The 27,756-nt window shown below is 35.4% G+C and overlaps 1 protein-coding gene across 4 annotated transcripts in view; it reads right to left on the reverse strand.

Annotated features, from left to right (window-relative positions):
• Positions 1-27,756, reverse strand: part of LOC145277907 (sialin-like) — a 1,209,741-nt gene that overhangs the window by 77,518 nt on the left and 1,104,467 nt on the right. For all 4 annotated transcript variants that reach the window (XM_080129960.1, XM_080129961.1, XM_080129962.1 and 1 more), the window contains exon 9: positions 26,483-26,616. In XM_080129960.1, coding sequence (XP_079986086.1) covers positions 26,483-26,616 — 134 coding nt within the window. The remainder of the gene's footprint in view (positions 1-26,482; positions 26,617-27,756) is intronic.

Raw genomic sequence — 27,756 nt, forward strand, 5'->3', positions numbered from 1 at the left:
CCAAGGTTCTCTCCTTTCATCATAATTACTCTAATCCATATCATGCCTCAATCAAAATGAATGGCTCTCATCTTGGGAAGCTCGATTTCTTGACAAGCTTCTGAGATTGATCTTCACTCCTGATCTTAAATGGAACACATGCATCAAATATGTTTCCAAGATTGCTGGAAAAATAATTGGATCATTCTACCGCTCTGCCAATGTAATTCTCTGTTTGTATAAGAGCCAGGTTTACCATAAAATGAAGTTCTGTTGCCACATCTGAGCAGGAGCTCCACATCTCCATCCTTGTCACAGACTATTTGATAAAGATGGGCATCAAGACAGTTCCTCACCCTCTCTACAGTCCAGACCATGCTCCCTGTGATTTTTAGTTATTCCCTAAGCTCAAGAAAAAACCTTAGGGGCTGTCGTTATGAGACAATGAAATGAAAGAGGCTGTGATGAGGGTCATTGACATGCCCACATAAGAAGACTTCCATGGGGCCTTCCAGAAGTTGTACAACAAGTGCATTGCAGCCAGAGGAGATTACTTTGAAGGGGACTAAAGATGCATGTGTGTACTATTAATAAAAGTGCTCGTACGAAAAAAAGCCTGGAAACTTATTTAAGACACTTGTATATATTATTATCCTCTGCTCTTCAGTTAATCAGTTTTTTTTTTTTACTGCAAATAGCAAAACTATCCAGTGTTGACCGAGGAAAAAGTGTAACATATTTCTATTAAAACATCTCTTGCTTTACCTCTCTCTATCTTTCTGTCTCCCCCCTCTCCTATTCACCCCTCTTTTTCGTCTGCCAAGCCCATCCCTCTCTTTGAACACACACACACACATATACAATTCTATATATATATATTGAAGGAAACTATATATTATCATCATATTAATTAAAGGAAAGTAACTCTGGTTTTTGATCAAGCAATAACCAGATTATTCTGTGCCTATTAAGGTTAAAGAATGAATTTTTCCCCTTAAATTTTAGATATTATTCATCAATTATTCATCAATTATTCATCAATGGTGATGCTGATCAAGAACACACTAATTTTATGAGTCTTTCATATTATTTTGCACCTTTGGATTACTGCTCTCATCTTGAATATTATTTTCACAATGTTTCGGCTGATTTAACCTTCGATCTTCTCCAGGTGTATCTTGTTGGACACGGGAATCTTTCTGTCAAACTCGGGAATCTTTCTGCTAAACTCGGGAATCTGCATGGAATTTGAAACGGGGGTAACATGCTCTCATTCCATCAGCAATAACTAAGTAATTCGCAATTGTATTTTGAGTATCGTCCCCTACTAAAATGTGAATCTTCAACCTCCAGAGGAGCGTAACTTATGACTGAATTTTACTAAGTACTCTACCCACTATGCCATGAGTCTTGTGGATGATGAACAGTAGTCTGGAAGAATCTAAATAATGCGAAGGATCAATCCTCGCCTCAAATATTCAGACGCACTTTATGAGTCTTTGTTTTGTACTTTAGGACTTTAAGCTGAATACACACACACACACACACACACACACACACACACACACACACACACACACACACACACACAACTACCCTTTATATAATAGATGACCTTCATTGTAGATCAATTACAATTGACCATAATGCACCACAATTTCCAATGCAAATGTCAGATTCAATGTATCGCGTCGGCTGCTTTCAATTCTACGAAACTAAAATATCATCTAAAATTAAGTTAAGAATTCTTCAAAAGCTTTCAAAAGTAATTTCCATTCTGCGTTGCCTAAATACGACGCAATCGCTAATTCATTTGGATTACGCTTGGCTCTATTTTAGGAAACTGATTTCAAGTTACTTTGCAAAAATCCATTAAATTTTTGTAAAGTAGTTTTTTATTTTCTAAATCGAACATTGTTAATTGTTTGTTTTAAAAGCTTTGGATATTATTGATTTGTTTTCTGGTCGACATAATTTTTTTTTTATTGAAAAGAAACACATTGTTCTTTTCTTTTTTTTCTGTTATTTTTAATAAAAATAGGCACCACATCTCAAGGCTAAAAGCTAACCGAGGATAATCTTGTACGATTCTCCAGCTTTCCTGAAAACAGCTTAGTCTATTAAACCAGCAGTGATAGTGGCATCGCATTACGATTAGTTATTTTTATTATTAAATAAAAATACACATACACACGCACACACACACACACACACACACACCCACACACACACACACACACACACACACACACACACACACACACATATATACATTTATTTTGTGTTTTTCAGTATGGGTACATATCTCATATTATTTTTCAAAACTCTGTATATAGTTTGTGTCCTATATATATGTATGTGTATGTGTATATCTATACGTGTGTGTTTATCTATGTGTGTGTGAGTGTGCGTGGTTGTAATGCTGTGGTTTCCTAGATATAAATCCAATAAAACTTCGGTGTTTATGAATTATCAATAACGAGTAGAGCTACAGCTTCGGTTACATATAGTCAATAATAATTATATTATATTACTGGTCATATATATAGGTTTGTGTAGCTATCTATCTATATTTCTATAAAAGTGAAATTGTGTGTGTGTGTGTGTGTGTGTGTGTGTGTGTGTGTGTGTGTGTGTGTGTGTGTACATTTCCCTACAAAACTACTCTGTCAATTTTGGGAAAATTCTTCTAATCGGTTTTTGGCAAGAAATTTGGCTGTCAAGGGGTCGAAGTTCAACGATTTGATCTTTGAGAACTCTACCAAACTCCTGCGCCAATTTTGGGTCTAAACACTTGAAATTCATATATAACGGATATTCAGACATTTTAATCAGCGAAAATTTGGCTGCCAAAAGGTTAAAGCTGAAAGAGTTGACCTTTGCAGATTCTTCCAAATTCTTCTGCCAATTTTAGATCTAAACACTTGAAATTTTAGATGTAGGTAACTTTGACATCGGTAAAACTTTGTATTTTGATTTGAGACTAAAATAATAAATGGTAAGGGGTCAAAATTGGGGTCAAAGTTAAAAAAATTGACCTCTGCGGTCTCTACTCAGACAATTTTTGGTCTAAACCTTTGAAATTTTACATAAAGTGTATTCACACGTAGGGCAAGTTTCGTGTGAATACACTTTATGTAAGTATCTTCCACTTACTCTAAAGACTTGGAGAATATATCTCTTGGCGTCATGCACAAGCAATTCACACTTGGCAGTCGGACTGACGTATAACCATACTCTTTATTTATTGTATTCTGTCCAATATATTGTGTTTACACTAAATACTGAATTGTGTTTTTCTTTCAGAACCCATTTTTCTTTGCCTTCTTCTGACCTTGCTACTTCAACTGTTCTATATCTTCTAACCCTAAAATATTCATCCTTTTTTTTAATGTGACCAAACCAAGAAAGTCTCTTGTTCTGCACGCATATCTCTATAGTGCTATAGTGTCCAGATTTAACCTTTCTCTGAGATCATTATATCCATACCTGTCTTTACAACTCACATTACACTTCCATCATATGATTCTCATATCATTCCTTTCAAAACAGCACATACTCTCAACTCCAACTGACCTCATCCTTCTGGACAAGATCAAATTTTTCTTTTCTCCCCTGTTTTTCCTTCCCATATAGATACCCCCCCCCCCGATTCCTCGCTAGAGGCTGCCAGCAAAACCCCGGTTCCTTTATAAACCACAGTGATCTATCAATTAAAATAGGGTAGGGAGGGTCTTACTAACCACACCTTTATTATTTTTTATTTGTTCTTCCCCACACTCTCGACACAAATGAAAACGAAATGTTATTATTATTATCTTTTTTGTTTTTACATGCAAATAAAAATTGGGTTTAAGTAAGATTCCCCCCCCCCGCACACAATACGAAAGAGCGAACAAAGCTAAGAGAAATTTTTTGTTTAAGTTCTAAAAAGACGAGATTGACCAACCAACATCACCATCCCTCTTGAGTTGGCCTTATGCCTAAATTTTTTGTTTATTGTTTTTTGTATTTTTTTATGAATAAAAGATTTGATATCTCAAAGTGTAGTATCTGTTCTTCAGGTGCTGCACTTTAATTTCTTGTTCTCTGTCAGTGGAAGAGAAATCCTTCATAACTGAGACAATTTTTATTTTTGTTCCTTTTCGCCACGTCAAAAAACGATCCTGGTGTCTAACTCTGTCCCGTGGGAAGGTATTGTAAATAGAAACCCTAACCTTGATTGGTTTCACTTCCGTACATATTCACACTGCATAAACATGTCTGATACACGCTTTCCTTAGTCGACAGGTAAAAATAATTTAAGTGAGCGAACTTATGCTTCTTTAAAAGAGTCGTTTAATAAGTAATACCCACTTTTCATAGCAGTAGAACAACGAAACTTGGCACAGTTATTATTCTCTCATCTGGATTTACGTTAAAAAACAGCTGTATTAGCTTTGCAAACTGTTTTTTTTTTTTTTTGTAGAACACACCGGGTTGGTCCTCATAAATTCAAAAATCAAGGCTACTTTCCTTTCAAAAACAACTTCATGGCTGGGAAGAGGTGAATCTGGTGACACAATTAGTTCAGAGCTGTGATACATAGAGATATAAATCATTGCAACTGAAGGTCGGTCGGGGGGGGGGGAGGCGTACTTATAGACTCCCCCCCCGTAGAAACCTCTTTAAAGAGAAAAACATGACCCCATTGAGATTATGATCATTCTTAACTGAACTGTATAGATCTAATAACCTCAACTGTATAGATCTAATAACCTCAATTGTATATATCTAATAACCTCAACTGCATAGATCTAATAACCTCAACTGTATAGATCTAATAACCTCAACTGTATAAATCTAATAACCTCAATTGTATATATCTAATAACCTCAATTGTATATATCTAATAACCTCAACTGTATATATCTAATAACCTCAACTGTATAGATCTAATAACCTCAATTGTATATATCTAATAACCTCAACTGCATATATCTAATAACCTCAACTGCATAGATCTAATAACCTCAACTGCATAGATCTAATAACCTCAACTGTATAGATCTAATAACCTCAATTGTATACATCTAATAACCTCAACTGTATAGATCTAATAACCTCAATTGTATATATCTAATAACCTCAAAGTAGTGCAAGGACAGACAAACAATCTTTGTCTTTTTACGATTTTCATTCGTTTGTTGAAAACCAATAACATTGATAGCGACTGAAAGCAATCAAATCTTTGCGATACAATTGGATTAAGTGCATTTTTATCGGTATTTTATTTTTGGTTCTTCGTTTAAAACCGGTTCCTACAGAACAAATCATCGACTCTAATTGTTTTCTTTACTGCATCAAGAAAAAAGTATCAGTAACAATGATACTCACAGGAATTGTACATCTAGATGTTTTAACAGCAAACTATACTGCACAAATACAAGCATAATCACGTTGACACACTGGTTCTCATTAGATCAAAGCAACGTTGAGCCTAGTCAGTACTAAAATGGGTGACCATTTCGGAATTCAAGGTATTGTATCCACTCTCTGCTTATCTCAGCATTGTTTCCAGTAATCTACTACTTCTCTTTGCCAGTGGATTTAAACAGTGCCGATTCAGGAGAGGTGTGGTTGGAGATTGTGTAAAGCTTGCCTCACAATTACACGTGCAGCTATCCTTACAGGGGGTATCCATTGTGTTTCAAGACTGAGTGGAGGCATGGTATACAGCACAAATACAATCATATCCACATATAGATACACATTATTCACTTCTCTCTACTTGTGTCCTCTCTCTCTCTCTCTCTCTCTCTCTATCTTTCTCTCTCTCTCTCTCTCTCTCTCTATCTCTCTCTCTCTCTCTCTCTCTCTCTCTCTCTATATATATATATATATATATATATATATATATATATATATATGCCTGTGTATATATATGTTTGCTTGGCGTTTGCAATAACCATTAACAAGATTCGGGGACAATTTTTACATTTGTGTGACTTACACCATGATTGCTTCTCACATGGACAAGTATATGTTGTGTGTTCTACAGTCAAAAGATCAGACAACCTCTACACCGGCACAGAAAAAGGGAACACCTCAAAATATTGTGTATCTACAAATACTGACAACATAAATATAAGGCATATATAGTTGGTCTTTTTTGTTTTTTTCTGTTACATTTTAATAAACAGAGCCACAGCAACGCATGGCCGGGTACAACTATCATATATATATATATATATATATATATATATATATATATATATATATATATATATATATATATATATATATATATAGCTGTGGCTCTGTTTATTAAAATGTATATATATATATTCCTCAAGAAAATTGCATTTTGTATTGTTTATATACTTTTATTTTTTTGCAATGTTTATATCAATGAAAGTTGTTTTTTTTTCAAGAAAAGATGAATTTTTACCATAAATTGTTAGATGAAAGTTGTTTTACAAGAAAAACTTACATTTTTGTTTGTTTTAATAAAATTGGCAGTAAACGTTTCTTTTTGAAAACAGAATTTTTATTTAAAAAAAAAGATGAATACTTTATATGAACACTGTAAATAGTTAGATGAAAGTAGAGAAAAGTTTGATTTTTTTTCAAGAGAATGTACAAATTATTCTTTGTCAACAGATGTTAAGAAAATAAACGGAAAACATACCGCCATCATTAATTAATTATGCAAAAAAAAAAAGAAGCTAATAAAATATTGATTTAGTGTTCCAATATTTGAACAACGCTCGTCTGAATCCGGTGATTGCCAGTCAATCCCTAACCATAATTGAAATCCCGAGGATTCAGGTCAAATTCTGCATGAGTACCATTTTTTAAATTTCCTATTTTGTTCAATTTTTGGCGTGGACTCTCAGCGATTGCAAACTAACAAAGTTAACCAAAACGCAAAAAAAAAATCAACAATTAAAGAATTTGGGTTTGTTTTACTGTACACATAGATTCGAAAAAGTTGTCAAAAAACAAATATATAACAAATAAATGTTATCAAAGGCAAGATAAGTTATTTTTCTACTCAACTGGATACTGTTTTAGTGTTTTTATTTAATGTAACATGTTTATTCAGCTCGAAAAACTTACAGTGTTTATCGATGTATTGGAAAATTAAAAATGGCGCCCGACTTTCTCTTGAACACGGTAAGTTTGGGAAACTGAGTTAAAAATAAGAAACTATACAAAATACGGTTAGAAACCCACCGAATATATGCCAGCCTATGTCACGGTAACATACTGAGCGAGTTTCTAAGAATATTTTGTATGCTATTTTTTATTTTTAAACATGTTACATTAAATAAAAACACTAATTTATTTGTTATATATTTGTTTTGTTTTTTTGACAACTTTTTCGAATCTATGTGTACAGTAAAACAAACCCAAGAATTTTAATTAGTGCTCAGTTTCTAATGCAAATCCTAATACATCAATACTTCCTATTGGAAACACTCAAGGGAAGGACGAAACCAAATTATTGCCAGTATGTTTGGGAGAGATTCTATTTTTCTTTTTTTCCCCAATATTTTTAGCAGATTTGACACTCAGCTACAAGATTTTAGGGGTCGCTCGGTTTCTAATATAATGTAAGTAGACCTAGATGTTTATGTATGTGTTTGTGTGTATGTGTGTGCTGGGGTGGAGAGGGCTCCCGTAAGCCGTGGTGAAGGCAACCTTTCTAGGAGAAGCAGATCTCTGATTTAAAAAATCATAAAGCGGGAGACCAGTACCCGCATTAAGCTGGTCTGCAGTTTAACTTGTTGCTGGCTATCTTGCTCTTGCTTGTTGCTGGATCTCAACATTTTGAACCGAGAGAGAGACTTAGCTGTCGTACAAAGCTAAGACTCTGTAACGTCATTTGTGTATAGATACTCACTCAGGCATGTGTCTATAAAAATGGTCCTGTGGCGATGGAAGTCATTTTCGGGCTCATGGACTTAAGTGTCTGAGGGAGTGGCACTCGTCTGAATAGACGTTGCAATCATTATGTTTATAACTTACGATAAGACTTGCGAAGTATGTACTGTTTTACGGTTGTTGTAAAAATGGCACGGAAATTTAAATTTCGTTCCATTTTAATCTTTTTTTAAAATTTTGGCCCCCTCTCCCCCTCTCCCAAACGAATGTAATCAAAAGAATAACATTCAACAATTGTACTTTGTATATATAAAAAAAACGAAAGATAAAAAAACAACAAAAAAAAAACAATTGTATTAACGAAAGGGAAATAATTTAATTTTTAAACGAAAAAAGTCAGTTTGGTATATATTTTTTATTTTTTTTACATAAACAATATTTATTAGGAGGCCGTGGCGAGACCAAAAGTTCCTTTTTGTGATGTCACGTGACGGCGGGCGGTGATAATTAGATTTCCCTAAATAAAAAAGGCCACATCGTTACAAAGAAAATCACCTATTTATTAAAGAAAAAGTGAGTATAATGTTATAATTAAAAAGAGATATATAAAAACACGCTTACGTACGATGAAATGATTATACCAAAATGTCGAAGCAATTCGTCCAGTGGTTATTTAGATTACGAACATATCAAAAGTGCCATTTTATATATAGAGATAGATAGGTGTGTGTGTGTGTGTGTGTGTGTGTGTGTGTGTGTGATTGTATTGCTGTAGCTTCATAGATGTAAATCCACTGAAACCGGTGTTTATCAAAAAGTGCCCAATGACAAACAGAGCGTTATTATAGTATATTTCCTGCATTGCTAGAAATTAAACAAAATAAAAAAAAAAACAATAATAATAAAGTGGGAGATAACAAAGAATGGTAAAGTATGTGATCGCTAAATTCTCCGTATCTTTTGCACCTCAATGAAAAGCTAGAGATATAGAAAAATGTATTGAACATTAAACAAGAATGAGTGAAGCATTGAAAGCATTGCAAAGGACAAGCAGAAATAAGTAAAAATTGAATTGCAAAACACGAACTTAATACAGAACAATGAATAGGACCTCAATTCTTTCTCCTTAATATCTTTTAAATTTTTCATATTTGACCTAGATAGGTCAAAGTGCAAGTATAATTTATGGCCTTAAAGCAAGAATCAGGGTGACCATCTTAATATTATATAATACTATTCATCAATGATAAAATACCACGACTTTAAAGAGAGTACTGATATTTAATAAACTAGAGCCTAATTGTTCACGTGGACCTATCGTTTCAAACTCAGTTGGTAGATGTGAGGTTTCAGATATTGACAGATGTTGACAGGAATTTATCCAAATATGAGTGTAATTCTCCAAATGTGATGGATAAGAAGAAAAAGAAAACACTTTATGTAAAGAACCATCCTGGGTGGCCGGCGTTGCTCGGGTGTTTGGAGGTGTGTGTTGAGCAAAAAAAAAAAAAGTGGTACTAGGCAGACAGGCTCGAACCCGTACTACGAAGATGAGAAAGAACGTAAAAAACGTGACGTGTTTGCTGTTGCACCCATCGCCAAACGCAGGTTTAAATTAAGGCTAGACAATCGAAAAGAAGCGATGACTTTCAAAAATATCAGCGAAAAAAGCGACCACTCCCCGTAGAAAAGTGCCCGGTTGAGGATGAAGGAATTAATGTTTTTAGGTCAATTTTTTTATATTTATCGTCCAAAGGGTCGAGCTTCAAAATGATACCGATCTTGTGAAAATCCGTCGCCTTTGTCGAAAGTTTTAGGCATACATACATACATACATACATACATACATTTAAACAGACAGGTGAGATTTATATTATAGATGACTATTTCAAATTTGTTTTCATTGAAAGGATTAGGCCCGATGAAGCTGGGTTTCTAAAACAATTGCAGCAGATACACATGTATCTGTTACATATATGCGCCGCATATGTAGCCAATAGTGTTTGTGATATGTCCTGCGAAAGGGATTTTTGCCGTTGAAGTATCTGAGCGGATCTTGCTCAAATTTTGAGTAATAATCTAGTAAGTCACTATACTGCGCAAGTGTCATAGTCGAAGCTGGTGTTTCTAATGGGAGGCTTGACGCCTGCCCCTAGGTGGCTCTACCAGTCGTTACTTATGGTTTAACCACCCAATCAGAATCTTTTAGGGAGAAAAGACCCGAATGTACTCATAGTCATTACATCACCAAAATGCAAAGTTTTCCCGTTAAACTTAGCTTTAATATCTCAGCATTTGGACATAATCTTTGCTTTATCTCTTCCTTCTCAATCCTCCTTGCCGTGGTGACGCTTGACACACTGGTACTTATGGCTTTGGGTTCAGGGATACCTCCATTGATGAACGATAACTTATAGGGGCAGAAATTTAAAACACATCATATAAGACTTCCATTGATATCCCTTGTGTATTTTCAGTGACCTCTGTAGGGTGCCTGGGTCTTAATTGATTCCAATGTCTTTTGCATTGTAATTTGTTTCATTTCGTGTCATTTCTTTCGGTTACTATTCCTTCTTCCCAAAACATTCTTTTAAGCATAAAGTTTTTGAAAAAAAAAAAAAAGAAAACTTTGTCTATAGACTTTAGTCATCTATTTTTCTTTTGTCGATGATTTCTTCGCCGGAATAGGCAACAGCCTATCAAACACAGAGTGCATTTTTATTGCAAAAATCAACTTTGCCGGCGATAAACGTGGCATCGTATTCGGGTTTGGCGTGATTCTGCAAACTGCCAAAAAATTTTGAATTTGCAAAACACGAACTTAATACATAACAATCAATAGGACCCAAATGCCTCCTCCTTAATATCTTTAAAAATTTTTCATATTTGACCTATCTAAGTGCAAGTATAATTTTATGGCCTTAAATCAAGAATTAAGTTGACCGTCTTAATATTATATAATAGTATTCATCAATGATAAAATACACCGACTTTAAAGAGAGTACTGATACCTGCAGTTTATCAACGTTATTTTTCATTTGTGACCACGCCTTGATTCTTCTTTAGAGTTCGTTTAAAAGTGTCCATAAATTTTTTTGCCATTCTATTCCATCTTGGATGGTATACTGATGTTGTCACGTGATCAATGGACAGTGATTTACAGTATCGTTTGAATTCTTTCCCCATGAACTGGTTTTCATTGTCACTTATTAAAGTTTTCAATAAGTCCAAAACGACTAAAAATTTCGTTGTGCTTTTATTGAATTCGTTGCCGTCGACTGTCAGCATTTAACAATTTCTGGCTAATGAGTGAGACTGTCAATAATGACGAAGTATTCATTTATGGGCTCTGCATATTCGATATGCAATCGAGTCGATGGGCATCCATCTTTGGCTACGGTTGTATCTTTACCGGTGGATCTCTTGCTGCCAAATGGCATCCTCTGCGCTGTTTCACCATATTTTCTATGCCTTGGTCCGCTCTCGGCCAATAAGCGTAACTTCTCATTAAAGATTTCATTCTCGAAATCCCTGGATGGTCAGTGTGAAATTCTTTAGATATTCGCTTTTGCAGAGTATTAGATGTTCTTCAGATGCTGCACTTCAATTTATTGTTCTCTCTCTCTCTGTGGAGGAGAAATCTTTCAAGACTGAGACAATTTTTATTTTGGTTCGTTTTCTCCACGTTAAAAAACGACCCTGCTCGTACATTGAAAACGTTGACACATGATTCCTCCTTTTTTATTTTTTTTCGTTTAAATAGAATTGTTTTCCTTCTCCACTGCTTTTTTCACATCTTCTAGCGTAACCTGAAATTCTATAATATAGACCTGCATAACAGACCCGACAATTCACTTTTGTCTCTTAGCTCCGCTGTTGCTGTTTCTTTTAAGTGGTTCTGTATATTTAGGAATCAATTTTGATAACCCATCGGCTTTGAAGGTACACATTCTATTTTAAAATTATAATTCAATAGAATTACACCCCAACGCCGCAGTCAATGGACTGTATAGATTGGTATATCTTTTTTTCGAACTAAATATTGTTATAAGCGATTTGTGGTCAGTGGACTGCAACATTTACAATATAATTAATATTATATAATAATGGTGCCAAAATTCAATACTCATCAATATGTTTTCATGTGTACGTGCGTTTCAGAAAAAAAAATTCTCCATCATCATTATCACAACTTGATAAAACTTGACGATTTACTGACTTTCCTTTTCTTAACTCCATCTTAATAACGAAAGCAGCGCAAATGCTTGGCCCAACCCAAATGTATAATATTTTAAAGGTCACAATCGTTGAAGGAGAAACGATTCGAATGTTAGCCAAAGCGAACGATTCATTTTAATGTTCTCCGTTCTAATCTATTAATTATTGTAAAGTGCACGTGTGGTGTTGGTTCACCGGATGAAATCATCTAAGTGATTTAAATAAACGCATTGATATTCACTTTGAAGCAGTCATGCCTATGACGTTAGAATGACAGTCTGCGCTAAAGGAAGGCCATGCTTTTAGATACTCGAGGAACTAACACAGTGGAGCTATAGCAGCTTGTTCATAAGAGCTCCTTTGGTTGATATTTTTTTACGGTGTATCAACCCGTTTCAGATTAATTTTAACACCAAAACAGTTATTTGGATAAAAATAGATCAATAGGTATTTATTTCTGAACTTTTTAGATGAGGATTTGAAATTTGTAGTAATTGGATTATTTGGATTACTGTTCTCATATTGAGTATTATTTTTACAACGTTTTGGCCGATGTAACCTTCGACGTAAACTTCACGTGTATCTTGTCACACTCAAGAATCTTTCAATCGAACTTTGGAATCTGCACAGAATTTCGAATGATACCCTTTATTTAATCTACAGGAGTAGCATGCTCTCATTCCACAAGTCATAACCAAGTGCACGTCTTATAATAATTCGCAATTGTATTCTTAGCATCGCCCACACTTGGGATAAATTATGGCTAGTTACCTAGCTATTTCGAAAAATATCGGCGAAAAAAGCGACCCTTCCCTGCAGAAAAGTGACCAGCTGAGGGTGAAGGAATTAATGTTTTTAGCCAATTTTTTCGATATTTGTCGTCCGAAGGGTCGTGCTTCAAAACGATACCGATCTCGTGAAAATCCGTCTCCTCTGTCGAAAGTTTTATGCAGATACACAAACATACATACATACATACATTCAAACAGACAGGTGAGATTTATATTATGTACTATAAACAAATTCTTCTTTTCATAAAGGAAGTATGTTCTGCATAAAATGCGTGTAAAAGTAAAAGTTTATTTATTTATTGTGCTTGAGGATTTTCTTCTGGAAACATTTTTTTGTTCTTCTGATGAGTGTTACATCCTCCCTTGGGGTCCTATTTCTAAATATTCCAGGATATTCAAGTAGGAATAATCCATATGTTGAAAGGGTCATTATTTCGTCCCACCCCCCTCGCCGTCAAAATTTTAATAACGTATAAGTCATCACGATTTTGACTTAGAAGCATCAGCTTAGGAATGGTTATGTCAATTATCGGTGCAGTTAAACAAAGTTCGCATAACAATGTCTGAAAAAAGAAATGCAATGACGACATTTTGGTAAACAAAAAAAAAAAAAACGTGAATAATCCCCCTCTTTTTTGTTTTCGAAAACTATAGACGTCGAAGACAAATTAAATTCTAAAACTCAAGCAATAGAAAAAAAAAATGAAGCAGTTGAAAGTTTCTTTCAAGATGGTTTATGTACTGTAGATAGTATGAACACGATAAAGCTGATCCATTCGAGAAATTTCGTAACTTCTCTTTCTCCCATCTTTTTTTTTTCTACGTTGCCATTTGCCTGTTGATAACGGAGTCTCAAAATCATTCAACAGGTGTGGTCTGGTCGGGGTCTTTACAGCAACTGTCTGACTGACTGAGTGATTGACCGATTAATGCCCAAAATAATGGTTGCTTTTATTTTTGTCGCTAGAGTTGGTTAGGGTTTTTTTTTTTTTTTTTTAAATCCAACCTGATTAGCCACTGGTTCTTTCTTCATTAGAATGGTCTGCTGTTACCTATTTAAGGTGATAACGATATTGGATCATCACATGAGCAACACGAATGCAAAGTCCTGCTTATTTATCTCTGGTTGTTTTTGTACGAAACAATTGTCAGTTTACATTTACTTTGAATTTCAGTACAATAAAAAATTTAAAAAATACGAACAAAGACTTGGTCTGACGTTTCTGAATTTTTGAGATGAAGATTGGTTATTTATATTATTATTCATCTTGAGTGTGATTTTCACAACGTTCCGACCTTCTTCAGGTGTATCTGGTCGAACTCGGGAATGTTTCTGTCGAACTCGGGAATCTGGAGGGAATTTCGAACGGAACCTTTTATTTACTTCATGGGGGTAGTGTGTTCTTGTTCCGTCAGCCATGACTAGATAGAGATCCTAAGTAATTCGCAAATGTGTTTTTCGATCGCCCACACTGACGATTGAACCTTCAACCTTCAGGAGAATATCAATTTTAAAATTGATTTTTCCCAGTACTCTAACCACTGTCCCACAGGTCCTCTCGAAATTCCGTCCAAATTCCCGAGTTCGACAGAAACATTCCTGAGTTTGACAAGATACACCTGAAGAAGGTCGGAGGTTACATCGACCGAAATGTTGTGAAAATCACACTCAAGGTGAGAACAGTAGTTCGACTGTCATGGACAGGGTACAGATGCGGAGGACAGGCTGGCCGATGTTGCCGTAAAAGATTCTGTATATCGGGTCCAGCACCACTTGTGAGAGGGTTGACGCGTTTGTAATTTGTCGGAAGCGGGTACTGCTGATGGGGGATTGGAACGCTATCTTAGACCCCGAGGTAGATAAGGTAGGAGGCGTGCGAGTCCAGCCTGGCTGATCTGATGGCTGGATGCGGTCTGGTCGACAAGTTTCAGTTCGAGCATCTGGGGCAGGAGATGTGGACATGGACCAATAGCGTTTGCTCCTATCCAAATACCTATTTGGAGGATGTTAGTTAGGAGAGGCGAAGTAGATTTCCTATCCTGTCCCATGTTCACTTGGCTAGACCAGATGGACCATAAACTAGTTATGGCCCGGCTGAAGCTAGGAAATAGGCCTAAGTTAGCAGGATACTGGCAGTTAAATACCTCCCTTATGGAAATACAAGATTCCAAGATAAGTTAAGAGAATTAATTAAAAAGGCACTGTTACCGGGAGTAAATGGTGGTTAGATCTTAAAGCCAAGATCAGAAGCTTCTGTGTCAAGTATGGCCAGCACCTCACACTAGATAAGGCCAAGACGAAGAAGCAGCTAGAGCAGAAACTAGCCTGGGCTATGGAGGCGGGTGATAATGTTAGTCAGGAGCTAGCTAGGCAGGACCTTCTACGTGAGATTAGCGAGCATTACGAAGGCCAAGTAGTTAGAGCTAGGCTTAGAAAGATAGGCAACGAAGCAGTCAATTCTGATGCGGACATACATTGTGAGGTTTCAAGGCATGGCTCGGACAAGTATATTGGCAAAGTGAAACATCCAGATGGACGCACCCTGGTATCAGCTCAGGAGATCCGTGAGGGGTTTTGAGAACATTTTGAGGAGCATTTTACGCAGCAGCCCAATCTTCTCGTCATTGAGTTTAGCGACTATTTGGCCGACTCTCTCCATCTTGAGGCAGCTAGAGCGGCTAGTTGCAAGGGCCGGGTGACGGAGTGGGAGGTTTTTACTGCACTGAAGCAGGTCAGCTGTGACACATCGCCAGGACTCAATGGTCTGCCATATGAACCTCGTTTGAGGCTGTTGTCCATGTTTCTGCCTCTTCTGATGGATGTGTTCAACCATTGGTTTGCTCAGGGATCCATCTCAGGGCAAGTCACCAAGGGAGTGTTCACATTGCTGAGGAAAGGTGACGGGCATTGGTGGGGAAGAATTTGATGACCACAGGCCTATAACTCTGCTAAACACAAAGTTGAAGATTTTGGCCAAGATCTTGTCAAATCGGTTGCAAGTTGTTATCGTCAACTTGATCGAACCAGAACAGAACTACGCTGTCAAGGGGAAATTGATTCAGAAAAACTTGCACCTGATCCACACGATCCTAGATGAGGGCATAGAAGACAACACTTAAGCCGTGCTGATCAATTTAGATCAGTCCAAAGCTTTTGATAGGGTCGACCATCGCTTCCTGGAATCTGTCTTAGAGGCCACTGATTTTAAACCGGACTTCTGCAAGTGGATTTCCGTGATGTATCAACAGCCCACGACTGTCATGTCCACTTGAAATTCCGTCCAAATTCCCAAGTTTGACAGAAACATTCCCGAGTTTGACAAGATACACCTGAAGAAGGTTGGAGGTTACATCGACCGAAAAAGTGCTCAAAACCCTTTGTTATCTCTTGGTGGATTCGTCAAGGTTGTCCATTGCCACCCCTGCTCTACGTCCTGGCATTGGAGCCTCTACTCTGCAAGTTAAGACGTTGGGAGGCAAATTCGGCCCTGTGCGAAATTGCTATACCTGGTGGCTCAGCTGTCAAGGTATCCGCGTTCACTGATGTTGCTGATGTCGAGCTTCTGAGACATTGAAATCATGTCAGAGGCGCTTGCTCGGTATGAAAGAATTACAGGAGCCAAGATAAACTGAAGCAAGTCGGTTAGACTGCGGTTGGGCACCTAGAGTAGCAACACAAACCTCCCGGTGCCCTTCAGCTGGATGGATAGCCCGGTTTGGATCTTCGGCATGTGGTTTGAACTGGGTCTCCAGCTCAACAAAAATTGGTCGGAGGTATGGTCAAAAGTGGAGGCTGCAGTCAACTTATGGCTTCCTAGGAAACTTTTCTTAAAAGGTAGAGCTGAGGCATGCGCCACACGTCTTTCCTCTCATTCATTACCGATTGGTTGTACTTCCCCTGCCTGCACAACACCTAAAAGCTCTCATTGAACTCTTGACCTCGCTCCTTTGGGACAGAGGAAGACACTGGGTGAGCAGACAGGTCTGTATTCAACATCTGTGTGAGAGAGGCTTGGGAATGCCGGACTTGAAGTGTCATCGAGACCTGAGCCACTATATGCAAGATCAACCATGACACCCCACAGTTACTGCCACCTTTCCTGACTTTGTTCTCGACCCCTCTATCGAGAGCCATCGCAGGCCGAGGGGAGAATCTGCTTTCCTAGAAGAGTGCCAAGCCACGCTAAAATGACTACCAAGGTTCAGCGACCTTGTGAGTGCTACCCCTAGGGATTTAGTGAGGGGGGGGGGCTGCCGACGACCCGCTATGCGTGTGTTTGGGTTGGAAGCAGAGTGAGATCCACTCTACGTGGTGTTGGGCGCCAGGTTCGAGTCATCTGAACAACTTGGAGTTCTCTCTGACCTGTGGCTTGAAATGCACTTCCACTCAACAATATACAATGCAGTTCCGTTTTTTTGGAGTCGCCTGTTTGTCCCTGTTGTGGAACAATGGCGTAGAAACAACTGATCACGCTTTCTTCGATTGCTGCAAAGTCCGCTGGTACTGGTCGTATGTCAGTGAGGTGACGGTTCACATCGATCCCGAGCATCTTCACCTGATTACCATATCCGATGTCATTGACAACATGAGGCTGCCGTGGGACAGAGAAAGACAAATGGTCTACATTACGATCCTAGCCATGGTGAGAATAGTGATTTGGACGTCGCGTCTGCAAGATGACCAGGGGGTGTTATCTTTTTCTGATCAGGATCTGACTAAACACCAACTACGGGTGAAGATCAGATGTGATACAAGAAGGCTGCATCGTGCAGCATTTGACAGAAAATGGATACATGTAGCAAGTCTGTGTGTACGAAAAGGAGCCAAATTTGAATATGTGTTTCCCGTCTAGTTCTGTCAAGTGTAATCAATTTTTAGCCTCTTAGCTAGCCCAGTGAATGCTCTATACCTTCACAACTAGGAAGCCTTCAAGATCTCTTACCCTTTCCTATCTGCAATTTTTTTTAAACCCCTCACTCTAAATTTCACCCATCTTGGAGAGAAAGAAATCAATCACTAACACCCTCCCCTTCACCTAAGAAATTTTTCTTTTCTCCATTTCGTCCCTTCTAGAGGGCACCCCATCTTAGAGACTGTCCTGCAGGAGCTCAGGTTCCTTTACAAACCAAAGCAGAACGGGCGGTCTACCAACTAAACGGTGTTAGGAGGATCCTACTAATCACTTTTGTATTTTTTCTTCCCCCACCCTCGACACAAATGAACTATTGTGCCATTATTGTCATCTTTTTTGTTTTTACACATAAATAAAAAATGTTTCAAACAATTGGCTCTAAGTAGAACGTCCCCCAGTGCTAAAAGGATGAATGCGGTATTATGGTGAAAGAAAATATTAGCTAAGAGAACTTATGTTTAGTTCTGGAGTGACAAGGACGACCAACCACCCCCCAATTTTCACCCCTTTTGAGTTGGCCTTGTGCCTAAGTTGTTTGTTCAGTTTGAACTTACATTGTAATTTTAGCCTGAATAAAAGATTTAATATCTCAAAATGTAGTATCTGTTCCGGCAGATACTGCAATCAAGGACCATTGTCCTTGTGGTAATGAGTTTCTGGTCTATGTAGGGGCAACCTATATATCAAGAGACTCTCACTACCAGCTCTCCTCCACTCCCCTCCCTTGGTGAGCTGGTCCCTCTTTCCCCTTCCCCTTCTCTCTCTCCACAGTAAAAAAGCAGCCTCCTGCCTAATTTGCTCTCGTGGGGAAGCAAATAAATACCCAGTTGTTCAGAACGTCCAGAAAGCAATACAGCTTTTATCAATGCAGGGGAAACAAACCCCTTGCATAAGACAATTGCTATTCAATTTGGACAATCCCTTTTTATGGGAGCTGGTTTTTCCTCCCCCAACATCTTGGGGAAACAAAACCAGCCAAACTTGGGTAAACAAACCCCAAAAAACTGCCCTGCAGTAAAAGTTAACTGCAAGATTTCCATTTGACCTCATTAAATTCACGCACCTGTCAATTCAGTTTTTAATCTTCTCTTCCCTTCTCTTCTTTTCTCTACGTAAATAAAACAGTACATGTATGTGTGTGTGTGTGTGTGTAAATATCTAACAGGTAAACTCTTAAACTACTGGTCACATAACACTGAAATTTTCAGGAAATAATATTTAATAACCAAGGATGGTTTATAGCGAATAATGTTTTGGTTTACATGGATGAATAGCGCGTACAGACATCGGGAAATTGACATGTAAAATGTACATTAACACCGAGCAGACATTTTTTGTGGTCGTATGCATGCGCACACTTAATAGAGAATACAACGCTAGATGTTTTGATTTAAATTCTAGCTGATAACACCAACTCCTTTTTTTTTTTTGTATTAATAAAAAAGAGTGAAATAATACGTAAATTTTACTCACGGTTTTGAATTTGTAAGCCTATATATCTTTTATTTTACGATCTCATATTTATTTCATATATATTTTTAAGATGGAGGGGGTGGAAAATAATATACGGAATATGAACCATGCTGAAATAATAACATTTAGAAAGCCATTCTTAATATAAGAAGGGAAAAGTATTTTTAATCTATTCTGTACTTTCACCTAACAATTTATTAAATAAGAAACTGAAATACGGATCGTGCTGAAATAATAGCATCATTATTTAGAAAGCCATTCTTAATATGGGTAGGGTAGGGTATGTTTTTTACTATTCTTTACTTTCTCCTAAGAATTTAAAATAATTGTCTCAGTCATGAAGACCAAGCAACCAAGTTTTTTTTACCAGACATTAAAAACAACTGGGGGGGGGGGAGATGAGATCGGTAAAATGCTGCACCAGAACAGATACTACCCTTTGATCTTAGCAAAAAGGCCAAGTAAACGTAATATAGTTTCCTACCAGGTATAATCTCCTTAAAAAAAAACCCAAAACAAAGCAAAAATACAAAATAATCGACACAGAATATATTTTAAGAATAGGGGGAGTGGGATATAGAGGTAATCCCAGAAATGGCTGAAGCAGTTTACGATCTCAAAAATAGTTTATTTTATATATATTTTAAAGGAAGGAGGGAGTGGGGATATGGAGTCAGGCCCGGAAACGGCTGAAGCAGTTTATGATCTCAAAATTACTTTATTTTACAGAGACAGGGAGGATATGAATTCAGCCCCAGAAATAGCTGAGACTGTTTAGGATCTCAATATTCCTTTATTCCATATTTATTTTTAAGAAAGGAGGGGGGGTGATATAGAGTCAGTCCTGGAAATGGCTGAAGCAGTTTACGATCTCAAATTTTCTTTATTTCATATTTATTTTTAAGTTATGGGGTGATATGGAATCAGTCCTGGAAATGGTTGAAGCAATTTACGATTTCATACTTACTTTATTTCATATATATTTTTAAAAGAAGTGGGGAGGGAAACTGACATTCGGAATACGGACCATGCTGAAATAATAGCGTTATTATTCAGAAAGCCATTATTAATATGGCGAGCATATGTTTTTAACTATTCTGTACTTTCATCTAACAATTTAAAAATTGAAAAATGGCACACAGGATACGGACCGAAAGGAAGGTATCTTTCACCTAACAATTTTATGAATAAAAAAAACTGATATACAGAATGCGGACCGTGCAGAAATAATAAAGTTATTATTTAGAAAACCATTTTAACATGGCGATGATGTGGGTTAAAATTAAGAAAAATGATTGTGGAAATTAGTAACATATCCAGGAATTATGAAAAATTATGAAATGTGAGTTAATTGATTAGTGTTTTTTAATGAAATAATCAAACCAGACAATATATCAAAGTTATTATTTTCGTAAGGGGACAGGAGGGGGCTATAATGTGGGTTAAAATTGTGAAAAATGATTGTCGAAATTAGTAACATATCCAAGAATTATGAAAAATGATGAAATATGAGTTAATTGACTGGTGTGTTTGTAATGGAAAAATCAACCAAGACAATATTACAAATTTATCATTTTCGTAATGGGTGGAGTGGGGGTGATAATATGAGTTAAAATTATAAAAAATGATTTTCGAAATTAGTAATGTATCCAAGAATTAGGAAAAATGATAAAATGTGAGTTGATTGGTCTGTTTGGAATGAAATAAGTTATTATGTTAGTAAGAGGGAAGACCATAATGTGGGTTACAAATATAAAAAATGATTGTTGAAATTAGTAACATATCCAAGAATTATGAAAAATGATGAAATGTGAATAAATCCATTGGTGTGCTTGTAATGAAATAATAAACTAAGACAATATATTAAAGTTATTATTTGGGGGGGGGGGGCATAATGTGGGTTAAAATTATAAAAATGATTGTCGAAATTAGTAACATATCTAAAAATTATGAAAAGATGATGAAATGTGAGTTGATTGATTGGTGCGTTTGTAATGAATTAATCGACCCAGACAATATATCAAAATTATTATTTTCGTTGGGGGAGGGGGCCATGATGCGGGATAAAATCATGAAAAATGATTGTCGAAATTAGTAACATATCAATGAATTATGAAAATGTGATTTGTGAGTTGATTGGTATGTTTGTAATGAAATAATCAATCCAGACAATATATTAAAATTATTATTTTCGTAAAAGGGGAGCGATAATGTGAGTTAAAATTGTGAAAAATGATTGCCGAAATTAGTAACATATCCAAGAATTATGAAAAATGATGAAATGTGAGTTAATTGATTGGTCTGTTTGTAATGAAATAATCGGCCCAGACAATTTATTAGTTTCTGTAGGTGGTTAAAAATATTTTTTTGAATTTACAATGTTAACTTCGGGGAATGACGCCACAGTTGTAGTGGTGAGTAGAAAGACACATGATTATGTTGCTTTTTAACGTGCTCTGGAGTTCTCTATGAATTAACAAACCTTCACTTTTGGGGTGGGGCTGGAGAGAGTATTGTCTATGCAATATCCCACAATGTCATATTCCAAAAATATGGAATAACTATGGAATCATATTCCAGAAATGACATCGTTTCTTACTAACGTGTTGTTGGTGGTTGTGGTAGTAAGGGGGGAGAACTATATCAATATTGAAAATTGTGGTAAAGTAAAAATTGCCTAATGATAATTCGCATCAATGCATTTATGTAATTATTTGGAAAATTTGCTGAGTTATGGTCAAGAAATGATATCATTTGACTTAAAATGATGGTGTTGGTAGTAGGGAGGGAAAGAACACAGTAATGTGGAATTTTGTAATGAAGCAAGGGTTGCCTAATCACAAAGCTTTTGAACTTATTTGTTTATTTGTTTGTAAAGCCTGCTGAGTAATCTTCCGAAAATGACGTCTTTATTCCGAAAAATTTTGTTGTCGGTGGTGGGGGGAAAAAATGAAACACAGTAAAAAATGTCTGCTCGGTGTTAATGTACATTTTACATGTCACTTTTGATAATAAAGCAAGGGTTGTCTAATCACTTAACTGTGTCAATGTATTTATGCATTAATTTTAAAATCCTGCTGAGACATCTTCCAAAAATGACATAATTTTTCTTACAATAATAGTAATGATAGTGAGGAAGGAAAGGAACCCAGTAATGTTGAAATTTATGGTGAAGCAAGGGTTGCAAACTCATTAACCAACACAATGTATTTATGTATTAATTTGGAAATCCTAATGATCCATCTTCTAAAAATGATTTCATGTTTCTTTAAATCATGGTAGCCTTGGTGGGAAGAGAAATTATTTCATATATGTTGTACAATACCTGTCGAGATTATGTAAAATTGTTTCAGATATGTATATAAATTACCCGTCCAAAAGTAGGTAAACATATTTTAAATATGTATTGGAAATTACCTGTCCAAAAAAGGTAAAATTATTTCATTTACGTTCTGTAAATTACCTGTCCTAGGAAAGGTACAATTATTTCATACATGTGTAATAGCCGTCCTAGGGTAGGTAAAATATATATTTTTTGCTCGAAATAGCAAATGATACCTAGACATTAAAAATTCCTCTCTCCAAAGAATAACAATTATATTCCAAATCAACTTCAATTTTCTCATTGTTTATACGGTCCTGAGCAACGCCGGGTTGCCCCGTTAGTCCTTAAATAAATTCAAACGTTTTTCTGTTACTCTCCCTTGCTGGCCGAGCAGGTAACGTTTTTTTCACTCTTTATTTTCCACCTTTGCCTCAAGGCTTCTGGTTCAATCCTACCTACCTACCTACCTACCTACTAAAACATTTTTTTTTTGTAATCGTTTTTTTTATTTTATCATATTTGTTTTCATCTACCCCCCACCCCAATACACACACCTCCAAACACCCAGACAACGCTAGGCACCTCTGCTAGTCTATAATATAAATCTCACCTGTTTGTTTTAATGTATGTATGTATGTATGTATGTCTGCCTAAGACTTTCGACAGAGGCAACGGATTTTCACGAGATCGGTATCATTTTGAAGCTCGACCCTTTGGACGACAAATATCGATAAATTGACTAAAAACATTAATTCCTTCACCCTCAACTGGCCACTTTTCTACAAGGAGGGGTCGCTTTTTTCGCCGATATTTTCGAAAGTGATCTCTTTTCGATTGGCTAGCCTTTAATTTAAACATTTGTCACTTCCTGTTTGGCGATAGGCGCAGCAGCAAAGACGTCACATCTTTTTTTCACGTCTTTTTCCTCATTCGCGGTACAGGTTTGAGCCTGCCTTTCTTTTTATTTTTCTGCTCAACACACACCCGGGCAACGCCAAACACTCAGGCTAGTTTTGATTGTATATTTGAAAAAAAAAAAAAAAAGAAACTGAGCTTGACTTATTTTGAATATTTAGTTTAAAATTTAAAAAAAAAAACTGCAATTAGAAAATTGACATTTAGCTAATACATAAGAGTTTTTCCATTAGTCTTCTGTAACAAGACTATTTACTTGGTTATGATATCTGTCAGCTTCTTAAGTTATTGTCAAGTAATATTTTCCCAATCTTAAAAATTTTCTAGCAGCCAATTTTCTTTTAACTGTGCTCCACTAGTTCTTGCTTGGGTAAAATTAGAATACTCTTTGAAAAGAGTTATCATTCAAGTACATTTTAGTAAATTTTGCAGTGGTCAGATGTGGAATAGACAAACAGTAGTAGGTGCTATTTTTTCCAGTCTTGATGGAAACTTGAATGAGTCAATACAGAATTTTAAGATTGGCTAATGCAATATTAAATAATTAAGCTATGAGCTTAAAACAACTCCCTCTCTCTCTCTGTCTCTCTCTCTCTCTCTCTCTCTTCCCCCCCCCACACACAATTATACATATTAGTTAGAAAGTTTTGAAAATATATATGGTAATTAAACTAAACCGGATTTTCTGCATTTCATCCTCATGAGGATTTGTTAGCTGGAAAATTCTGTGTAGCTTAATTGCCATATATATTTTGAAAACGAAATTCCCGATTCCAATACAATTATCGAATCTGATTCTTTATAAATCTTTAACTTCAAAGTCATTATTTTTCCCCGATTACCATAAAAATACATGCTAAATGTGCAGATATTTCCCTAAGCACAAAAATGCACTTGTAGATGAGTGACCTATAGATTTTAGTTTTACTGGTAGTTTAAAATCAATAAATAGTTATTATTTTATTATAACTACCAAGAGTGAAAGATTTTATGTTTAACAAAATCAAATTAAGATGAACAGTAAAAGCATCATTTTGGCATCGGAAAATAGGCACAAATTTTTCCAATTCCGATACCTCCAAAAGTTCTGATTTTTCTGATTCACAATTCTGATTAATTGTTCCAACACTAGTGGTCAGATGTGAGGGTAAATAGACAATAATATATATATATATATATATATATATATATATATATATATATATATATATATATATATATATATATATATATATATGAACGATAAAAACGAAGCAGTAAATCGTCTATGGAAACATAGTGGAGGGGATTAGGGTGCTGGACTACGCTGAAGAGGAGTAGGGCTCCAAAACACGCGTGTCCATAGATTACTGTTTTTAAAAAATAATAAATAAATAAATAATAGGCCCAAATAAAAAATGGGCGACTTTCTAAGAAAAACACCGGTTCTCCGAGGTGGAGACATGAACATTACTAGCGTTTAAAAAATCAAAACAAAAACCACTTATATATATATATATATATATATATATATATATATATATATATATATATATATATATATATAGATATATATATATATATATATATATCCCTTTTTTAGTCTTGTACCTTATTAGCCGCTATCCTTTCTAAACTTTATAATAAATGATTTTGAATCTTGCTTCCTTGATAGCTGGAAACTTGCCTTTGCTGAACTAGTCTTCAAGTACTTTCTACAATCCAACGAAAAAACCTTTATTTTTTTCCTCCATGTGCTTAGCATGAGGTACAATTTTCATGAGCAGACCCTTTCTTGCAAGAACTTCCCATCTGTAGAACACATTGCCATGGGACTGCCTCTTAGAAGATTACAACATCCTATGTCAACAGATTTCTGATACGGAGCGGACCCCACAAATATTCAAATTTTGTTCATTCATATAATGATTCTTGATGCTCTTATCATCTGATTAATATTTATCCTCGAGTAGCTTTTTTGCCATAAAGTAAAATAGTAACTCATTAATATAACACATAATATTTGGAGAAGCATGTCAGATGACTTTTTTTTAATTACAGTTAACAAAATGACCTCTGTCCTCGGAGGCATAATACATGCTAACAAATGTGAGAAAGAAGGGTATGATTTGGAGTTGATTAAAGTATGAACAATGAAATAACTTTTTTAAATACGATAAAGTCATCTTCTATAATATAAATCTCACCTGTCTGTTTAAATGTATGTATGTATGTATGTATGTATATCTCGCAAAACTTTCGACAGAGGCGACATATCGTGACAAGATCGGTATCAGTTTGAAGCTAGATATCTCGGATGACAAATATCGAAAAATTGGCTTAAAACATTGATTCTTTCACCTTAAACTAAGCCATTTTGTACAAAGAAGGGTCTATTTTTTTTCGCCGACATTTTAGCAAGTTATCGTCACTGTTAAATTGACTTTAGTTAATTTCAACGCTTTTGACTTCCGGTCGTGTAATGGAGACATCGGCTGCTAAAACATCAGATTTTCTTTCACTTTCTTTTCCTATTTCGCATTACAAGTTCAAGCCTACCTGCCTTCTACCACTTTTTAACACCCCTCTTTTGTCGTTGATTTGATTCCCTCCCCACGCTACTACCATTTTTTTAAAACCTCTCTACACATTCACGGGTTCGATCCTGTTTACTACAACTTCTTTTTCTTTTTTTGCTCAACTCACACTTCCAAAAACACGGGCAACGCCTGACACCCAGGCTAGTTTTAATATAATAAACTTAAAGGAAAAAATAAAAAAAATATTAACAATAATACAAATCTAAACAATACACATCTAGTACACAAGAGAAATAAAGGCAAAGAGGCTGCTTACAACATTGCATTAAAGCAACATAATAATTAGTTGTTATAGGTGAAAAGAGTTTAATGATATTCAAGTAATATCAAAAAGTAACTTAAAGATGGAATATTTATCAAGTGTAGGAAATATGATCAAAGAAGTGAAAATGTTCAATTTCAAATTGTAGAATAGGTTACCTTTGTCTGCTCAGAACCATAACCAATATTCTGATGAATGTATTCCAGTTCCTCTTGCGAAATGCTTTTATGGTCAACTGGGGATTCTTTTACAACCAGGGACCAAGCCACAAACCAAAGAATTGCAACTGAACCTGAAAGAAAGATGTATGCGAATAAAGATAATGATGTTTCAGAATATTTTTTACATGAGAATTGATGAGTTGCATTATTTAAATTCTTCAGACTATTCTTTTACTTTTTATGCTATTCTCACAACGTTTCAGTAATAAATAACAACAATACACATCAAAAACAAGTAATAAATAGCAACAATACACATCTAAATAAAGTAATAAATAGCAACAATATACACATCTTAAACAAGTAATAAATAGCAACAATACACATCTAAAACAATACGTAGCAACAATACACATATAAAACAAGTAATAAATAGCAACAATACACATCTAAAAAAGAAAGTAATTGTAACAATACACATCTAAAATAATTAATAAATAGCAACAATACTCATCTAAAACAAGTAATAAATAGCAACAATACTCATCTAAAACAAGTAATAAATAGCAACAATACTCATCTAAAACAAATAATAAATAGCAACAATACACATCTGAAACAAGTAATAAATAGCAACCATACACATCTAAAACAAGTAATAAATAGCAACTATACACATTTAAAACAAGTAATAAATAGCAACAATTTACATCAAAAATAAGTAATAATTAGCAACAATACACATCTAAACCAAATAATAAATAGCAACAATACACATCTAAAACAAATAATAAATAGCAACAATACACATCTGAAACAAGTAATAAATAGCAACCATACACATCTAAAACAAGTAATAAATAGCAACAATACACATCTAAAACAAGTTAAAAATAGCAACAATACACATCTAAAACAAGTAATAAATAGCAACAATACACATCTAAAACAATAAGTACCAAAAATATACATCTAAAACAAGTAATAAATAAGACCAATACACATCTAAAACAATAAGTAACAAAAATATAAATCTAAAACAAGTAATAAATAGCAACCATACACATCTAAAACAATAAGTAACAAAAACATACATCTAAAACAAGTAATAAATAGCAACCATACACATCTAAAACAAGTAATAAATAGCAAAAATATACATCTAAAACAAGTTAAAAATAGCAACAATACACATCTAAAACAAGAAATAAATAGCAACAATACACATCTAAAACAATAAGTAACAAAAATATACATCTAAAACAAGTAAT

Source organism: Euprymna scolopes, chromosome 6, assembly GCF_053919585.1.
Source record: "Euprymna scolopes isolate OS-2025 chromosome 6, ASM5391958v1, whole genome shotgun sequence".
In the NCBI taxonomy this organism is placed as follows: Eukaryota; Metazoa; Mollusca; class Cephalopoda; order Sepiida; family Sepiolidae; genus Euprymna; species Euprymna scolopes.